The following is an 8,399-nucleotide window of genomic DNA, read 5'->3' as shown; positions in this document are numbered from 1 at the left end:
CTGATTATTCCCCAACAGCTCTTCTCAATTTACATCAACAACATAGCTCAAGCAGTAGGAAGCTCTCTCATCCATTTATTTGCAGATACTCAGCTGGCCCCTCCCCGGATTTTGTGTTAAACGCTCTGCATTGTATTTGGGACAAATCATTAACTAAACCCTAAACCTCAACTAAATCTTGTAATGCATAATGTGGAAATTGAGCAAGTTGAGGTGACTAAACTGCTTGGAGTAACCCTGGATTGTAAACTCATGGTCAAAACATATTGATACAGTAGTAGCTAAGATGGGGAGAAGTATACCAATAATAAAGCGCAGCTCTACCTCCTTAACAGCACTATCAACAAGGCCCTACAGGCCCTGTTCAGTGGTGTGGTCAGGTGCCACAAAAAAAGGACTTCGGAAAATTGCAATTGGCTCAGTACAGGGCAGCACGGCTGGCCCTTGGATGTACACAGAGAGCTAATATTAATAATATGCATGTCAATCTCTCCTGACTCAAAGTGGCAGAGAGATTGACTTCATCACTACTTGATTTTATGAGAGGTATTGACATGTTGAATGCACCGAGCTGTCTGTTTGAACTGCTGGTGCACAACTCGGACACCCATGCATACCCCACAAGACATGCCACAAGAGGTCTCTTCACAAGTCCAAAACAGACTATGGGAGGCGCACAGTACTACATAGAGCCATGACAACATGGAACTCTATTCCACATCAAGTAACTGATGCAAGCAGTAAAATTAGATTTAAAAAACAGATACAAATACACCTTACAAATACACCTGGAACAGCAGGCCCTGTGAAGCAACAAACATAGGCACAGACACATGCATACACACACACGATAACATGCGCACGCGTACATATGGATTTTGTACTGTAGATATGTGGTAGTGGTGGAGTAGGGGTGTAAGGGCACACCGTGTGTTGTGAAATCTGTGAATGTATTATGTTTTAAAAATTGTATGAACTGCCTTAATTTTGCTGAACCCCAGGAAGTGTAGCTGCGGAGGATCCATAATAAATAAAAAATACAAGCAAAGCTTTCTCTGCCCTTAACCTTGTTCTAAACACCTCCAAACCATGTATTTGGTAAGAAGAATGCCACTCTCCCTACCAGTGTGATTACTACCTCTGAGGGTTTAGAGCTTGAGGTAGTCACCTCATACAAGTACTTGGGAGAATGGCTAGACGGTACAGTCCTTCTCTTAGCACATATCAAGGGTAGATCTAGACTTGGTTTCTTGTATCGCAATCACTCTTTCACCACAGCTCCTAAACTAACCCTGATTCAGATGACCATCTTACTCATGCTAGATTACAGAGATGTAATTTATAGATCGGCAGGTGAGGGTGCTCTGGAGCGGCTATATGTTCTTTACCATTCGGCTATCAGATTTGCCACCAATGCCCCGAATAGGACACATTACTGCACTCTATACCCCTCTGTAAACTGGTCATCTCTGTATACCCGTCGCAAGACCGACTGGTTAATGCTTATTTATAAAACCCTCTGAGGCCTCACTCCCCCCAGTCTGAGATACCTACTGTGGCCCTCATCCTCCACATACAACACCCGTTCTGCCAGTCAAATTCTGTTAAAGGTTCCCAAAACACACACATCCCTGGGTCGCTCCTCTTTTCAGGTCACTGCAGCTAGACTGTAACGAGCTGCAAAAAACACTCAAACTGGACCCTTATCTCCAACTCTTCATTCAAAGACTCAATCATGGACACTTACTGACAGTTGGGGCTGCTTCCCGTGAGGTATTGTTGTCTCTACCTTCTTGCCCTTTGTGCTGTTGTCTGTGCCCAATAATGTTTGCACCATGTTTTGCTGCTGCCATGTTGTGTTTTCATGTGTTGCTGCCATGCTATGTTGTGGTCTTCGCTTTCTCTTTAAGTTGTGTTGTGGTGTCTCTCTTGTCGTGATGTGTGTTTTGTCCTATTTTTTAAATTCCAGCCCCATCCCCGCCGTCCTTTTGCCTTCTGGTAGGCCGACGTTGTAAATAAGAATTTTCTTAACTGACTTGCCGAGTTAAATAAAGGTAAAAAATATACACTGCTCAAAAAAATAAAGGGAACACTTAAACAACACAATGTAACTCCAAGTCAATCACACTTCTGTGAAATCAAACTGTCCACTTAGGAAGCAACACTGATTGACAATAAATTTCACATGCTGTTGTGCAAATGGAATAGACAACAGGTGGAAATTATAGGCAATTAGCAAGACCGCCCCAATAAAGGAGTGGTTCTGCAGGTGGTGACCACAGACCACTTCTCAGTTCCTATGCTTCCTGGCTGATGTTTTGGTCACTTTTGAATGCTGGAGGTGCTTTCACTCTTGTGGTAGCATGAGACGGAGTCTACAACCCATACAAGTGGCTCAGGTAGTGCAGCTCATCCAGGATGACACATCAATGCGAGCTGTGGCAAGAAGGTTTGCTGTGTCTGTCAGCGTAGTGTCCAGAGCATGGAGGCGCTACCAGGAGACAGGCCAGTATATCAGGAGACGTGGAGGCCGTAGGAGGGCAACAACCCAGCAGCAGGACCGCTACCTCCGCCTTTGTGCAAGGAGGAGCAGGAGGAGCACTGCCAGAGCCCTGCAAAATGACCTCCAGCAGGCCACAAATGTGCATGTGTCTGCTCAAACGGTCAGTTACAGACTCCATGAGGGTGGTATGAGGGCCCGACGTCCACAGGTGGGGGTTGTGCTTACAGCCCAGACCCCTTGTGAGACCATATGCTGGTGCGGTTGGCCCTGGGTTCCTCCTAATGCAAGACAATGCTAGACCTCATGTGGCTGGAGTGTCAGCAGTTCCTGCAAGAGGAAGGTAATGATGCTATGGACTGGCCCGTCCGTTCCCCAGACCTGAATCCAATTGAGCACATCTGGGACATCATGTCTCGCTCCATCCACCAACGCCACGTTGCACCACAGACCGTCCAGGAGTTGGCGGATGCTTTAGTCCAGGTCTGGGAGGAGATCCCTCAGGAGACCATCCGCCACCTCATCAGGAGCATGCCCAGGCGTTGTAGGGAGGTCATACAGGCACGTGGAGGCCACACACACTACTGAGCCTCATTTTGACTTGTTTTAAGGACATTACATCAAAGTTGGATCAGCCTGTAGTGTGGTTTTCCACTTTAATTTTGAGTGTGACTCCAAATCCAGACCTCCATGGGTTGTTAAATTTGATTTCCATTGATAATTTGTGTGATTTTGTTGTCAGCACATTCAACTAAGTATTTAATAAGAATATTTCATTCATTCAGATCTAGGATGTGTTATTTTAGTGTTCCCTTTACTTTTTTGAGCAGTGTATATATATATCTCCCTCTCATGGTCAAAATGCTGTAAAGAAACCACTACTACAGGCCACCAATAAGAGGAGACTTGCTTGGACCAAGAAACACAAGCAATGGACATTAGACCAGTGCAAATCTGTCCTTTGGTCTGGAATGCAAATTTGAGATTTTTGGTTCCAACTGCTTTGTCTTTGTGAAATGCAGAGTAGGTGAACGGATGATCTCTGCATGTGTGGTTCCCACTGTGGAGCATGGAGGAGGTGTGATGGTGTGGGGGTGACACTGTCAGTAATTTATTTAAAATTCAATGCACACTTAACCAGCATGGCTACCACAGCATCCTTCACGATACACCATCCCATCTGGTTTGCGCCTCCAGGCTGTGTAAAGGCTATTTGACCAAGGAGAGTGATGGAGTGCTGCATCAGATGACCTGGCCTCCACAATCACCCAACCTCAACCCAATTGAGATGGTTTGGGATGAGTTGGACCGCAGAGTGAAAAACAGCCAACAAATACTCAGCATGTGTGTTAACTCCTTCAAGACTGTTAGAAAGCATTCCGGATGAAGCTGGTTGAGAGAATGCCAAGAGTGTGCAAAGCTGTCATCAAGGCAAAGGGTGGCTACTTTGAAGAATCTAAAATATATTTTGATTTGTTTAACGCTTTTTTGGTTACTACATGGTTCCATGTGTTATTTCATAGTTTGTTTTCACTATTATTCTACAATGTAGAAAATAGAACAAATAAAGAAATACCCTGGAATGAGTAGGTGTCTACACTTTTGACTGGTACTGTATATGTTCTTCACATATTGTGAGAGGGATGCAATTTAGCTCTCTCGGATGCTTTAACTTAGATTGATGAGATGCGCCGCGCATCTCGGTCAAATACATGATAAATAGGCCTCCCGGGTGGCGCAGTTGTTAAGGGCGGTGTACTGCAGCGCCAGTTGTGCCATCAGAGTCCCTGGGTTCGCGCCCAGGCTCTGTCGTAACCGGGAGGTCCGTGGGGCGACGCACAATTGGCCTAGCGTCGTCCGGGTTAGGGAGGGCTTGGTCGGTAGGGATGTCCTTGTCTCATCGCGCACCAGCGACCAGGGCCATGCGCAGTGCGCGCTAACCAAGATTGCACAGTGTACCCTCCGACACATTGGTGCGGCTGGCTTCCGGGTTGGATGCGCGCTGTGTTAAGAAGCAGTACGGCTGGTTGGGTTGTGTATCGGAGGACGCATGACTTTCAACCTTCGTTTCTCCCGAGCCCGTACGGGAGTTGTAGCGATGAGACAAGATAGTAGCTACTACAACAATTGGATACCACGAAATTGGGGAGAAAAAAGGGGTAAAAAAACATGATAAATATTTCTATATTTGGATGGGAAAAGAGGTACAGTAGGCCCTCTAAGACCCACCCATAACGCCTGACCTGTGGGGGAAAGACTTTATGCAAATATGATCTGTCTAGAACGTCTTAAAATCCATGACTTTTAAGATGTGTTATCAGAGATTCCTTTAAAGAAAAACTCTTCCCACACTTGGAGCACTTGTGACCTTTCTCACCCGTGTGAATTAACATGTGTCTTTTAAGTTCCCTGAGAATGACAAAACGTTTTGTGCATAGGGTGCAGGGGTATGGACTCTCCCCTGTGTGAAATCTTCGTATATGAATCTGAAGATGGCATGCTGCTTTGAAACCCCTTCCGCAATGTTCACAGGTGTAGGGACATTCTCCTGTGTGCGATCGTGTATACAGCCTCAGTTCTCCTGAGCTAAGGAATGCCTTACAACAGATGCTACATAAATAGTTTTTCTCCCCTGCATGCATCCGCATGTGTCTTGCTAGATGTTGGACAGATGTTTTCCCACAAATAGTGCAAGAGTAGGGACGCTCCCCAGTGTGTGTGCGTACATGCATTTTGAGTGAATATGCACACATGAATCTCCGGTCACAGTGAGAGCATTTGAATGGTCTTTCCCCTGTGTGAGCTCGCTGATGTCTTTTCAGACCTAATCTGTTAGAAAATCTTCTCTCACACTGGTTACAACAGAATGGAAATGTGTGAATTCTTATGTGTTTTTTCAGAGAGTTGAGGTTTTGGTAAACATTCCCACAATGAGGGCAGCTTAGAGTCATGTTATTGGGTCTATAGGGGATAATCGTTGTGCTTGAGGGAAGGTTTTCAGTCCCAGATTCTTCAGAGTCTTGACACTTCTGTTCATCTCCTTGGTGCCTAGTCCTGATGTTCTGGTGGAGTTTTGCCATATCACTGTGAGAGAATGAGCAGAGGGAGCAGGCGAGGACCTGGGATTCCATGTCGCTATTCAATCCTGCAATGACAAAATCAGGAGGACAGATTGCTTAAGAAGTGATATTCTGCCCAGATGAATGAATTACCATTTGACAAAGCAATTTTGAGTAACACTTCATTGAACAGCTTGCTGACTACCAGGTATTTACTTACAAAGTACATAAAATAAGGTAAGAATTGTGTTAGTCATTTCGCAAAGAACACAAGGATGTACCAATTGTTATCAAGAATTTACAGATTCTGTTAATAATTTCCAAGTTGCTAATTACCATGAGGTACCAATTGTTAAAGTAATTTCATTTTAAATACCAGATAAATGACAGTGATAATAGGACTGTAAAATAAAGTCAAATATTTTATTAATAACTTGAATTCTTGAATGTCCATACCGTTGCTGGGTACTGGGATACACGGACCAGAATTCTCTGCAGGTAAAACATTAATCTGCTCTTGTTGCTCTAAATAAAAATGATCCTCTTCCTCCTCATCTCTGCCCCAATTAAATGGTCCTTCTGCATCTCTCTCTATCCCATTCTTTAAGCATTCATCTCCATCGGAGCATGACCTTGTTTTGTCAGAGCTGGCCTGCTCAGAGCTAATGACAACTCTTATTGTTGGAGGGAGGGAAAGTGTGGACAGGATGGTATCTGCAGTGTAGTAAGAGAAATAACCTAGGAAAGACAACATAATTGATCCCATAAATTACACTCTTGCCATACATCGTCGTCCGCTACTTACCAGACAAAGAATTTAACATGCACAATAACAAATATATAATTCTGGTTGGACACTTACCTCTTTTCAGGTTTCCATGATGCTGATGGTGCTGCAGAAGAGTCTTCAGCTCTTCAGTGTCAAAGATGGTGCTTCCACATTCCTCCACAACAGAGGGGGCATCACCAAACCATGCTGCTGTCTGAGGAGCAGGGGAAATAGCACATTTTCTATTTCATTCCGGGGGAGGGTTATGTAATTTGTAATTGATTACATTTCAATAATTTTCAGCGCTTTAGAATACATTGAATTCAACACTGTGTATCATTGGTATGCACCCTTTGCTCCCTTCTCTGCATGCCAGATCCTGGAGCATTGGGTAGGTGTTTTCCTTTAGCTCACCATTCCATAGTTCTCAGACCCATTTTTTATTTTAAACAGTGACCAGCAGTCAATACTTAAACAGGCAGAACTGCAATTTCTCTATCTGTACCTGTGTGAAGTCTGGTACAGGTAGCAGCTCCTCCAGTCTGGAGAGGAACTCCCACACCAGTACCTGCAGTGCGGTGTCATACCGAGGGCCATAGTGTGCTGGGAACACCTCCTGAAAAATTGAGAATTTAACACACAATAAGTCCGGTGGCGATGGCTTTCGGGTGTCATTTGTTGTGTGGTATAGTCTGCAATCATCTCCTGGTAATGCGGGCAATTAACAATGTCAATAATAGCAAAACTTGGCTTGAAGGTGACTGCTGTGCCAAAAAAATGCACTTACAGATGCATTAAATACGCACCTGACGGTCACGAGTATTACCAGTTGTGAGACGAAGATCTCTTACCTGGAAGAAGTGCTCCCGCTCAGACGGGTCTTCCAGCAGGGTTTGGACCAACTCCACAAAGTTAGACTCTGTAGCCTCCAACTCATCATCATTACTCTGTCAGTAGGCATAAACAAACCAAACAAATTTCATCAGACATTAACTCAACCTCAACATGAGTTGAAAACATCTTAAACATACACTACAGCTCAAAAGTTTGGGGTCACTTCAAAATGTCCATGTGTTTGAAAGAAAAAAATATTTTTCGTCCATTAAAATAACATCAAATTGATCAGAAATACAATGTAGACATTGTTAATGTTGTAAATGAATATTGTAGCTGGAAACGACTGATTTTTTTATGGAATATCTAAATCAAATCAAAGTTTATTTGACACGTGCGCCGAATACAACAGGTGTAGTAGACCTTACAGTGAAACGCTTACTTACAGGCTCTAACCAACAGTGCAAAAAAGGTATTTGGTGAACAATAGGTAAGTAAAGAAATAAAAACAACAGTAAAAAAGACAGTGAAAAATAATAGTAGCGAGGCTATATACAGTAGCGGGGCTATATACAGGCACCGGTTAGTCGGGCTGATTGAGGTAGTATGTACATGTAGATCTGGTTAAAGTGACTATGCATATATGATAAACAGAGTAGCAGCAGCGTAAAAGAGGGGGTGGTGGGTGGCGGGACAGAGTGCAGGTAGCCCGGTTAGCCAATGTGCGGGGGGGCACTGGTTGGTCAGGCCAATTGAGGTAGTATGTACATGAATGTATGGTTAAAGTGACTATGCATACACGATAAACAGTAGCAGCAGAAGATACGGTTGCAGAAACATTATGTACAAAATAAGTTACAAATAACACACAAAAAAAACCACATAAAGCACAATTGGTTGGGCACCTGAAATGGCTGCCATTTCTTCCGGTGCCATTTTAAATAGGTGTTCAGAGGCCCATTATCAGCAACCATCATTCCTGTGTTCCAATGGCATGTTGTGTTAGCTAATCCAAGTTTATCATTTTAAAAGGCTAATTGATCAATAGAAAGCCCTTTTGCCATTATATTAGCACAGCTGAAAACTGTTGTGCTAATTAAAGAAGCAATAAAACTGGCCTTCTTTGGACTAGTTGAGTATCTGGAGTATCAGCATTTGTGGGTTCAAAACAGGCTCAAAATGGCCAGAAACAAAGACCTTTCTTCTGAAACTTGTCAGTCTATTCTTGCTCTGAGAA

The 8,399-nt window shown here is 43.7% G+C and overlaps 1 protein-coding gene across 1 annotated transcript in view; it reads right to left on the bottom strand.

The window, feature by feature from the left end:
- Window positions 1–4,636: 4,636 nt before the first annotated feature.
- The window catches only part of LOC135551535 (zinc finger protein 239-like), a 4,403-nt gene continuing 640 nt past the window's right edge, over window positions 4,637–8,399 (bottom strand). The window contains exons 2-6 of the mRNA XM_064982742.1: window positions 7,180–7,275; window positions 6,834–6,944; window positions 6,422–6,542; window positions 6,016–6,297; window positions 4,637–5,645 (exon numbers count right to left, since the gene is read on the bottom strand). Of these exons, the coding sequence (XP_064838814.1) occupies window positions 4,789–5,631 (843 nt within the window). The 5' untranslated portion in view covers window positions 5,632–5,645; window positions 6,016–6,297; window positions 6,422–6,542; window positions 6,834–6,944; window positions 7,180–7,275 and the 3' untranslated portion in view covers window positions 4,637–4,788. The remainder of the gene's footprint in view (window positions 5,646–6,015; window positions 6,298–6,421; window positions 6,543–6,833; window positions 6,945–7,179; window positions 7,276–8,399) is intronic.

This window comes from Oncorhynchus masou, chromosome 13 (assembly GCF_036934945.1).
Source record: "Oncorhynchus masou masou isolate Uvic2021 chromosome 13, UVic_Omas_1.1, whole genome shotgun sequence".
Taxonomy (NCBI): domain Eukaryota; kingdom Metazoa; phylum Chordata; class Actinopteri; order Salmoniformes; family Salmonidae; genus Oncorhynchus; species Oncorhynchus masou.
Note: the sequence above shows the minus strand (reverse complement) of the source record. Positions and strands in the feature narration are given on the sequence as shown.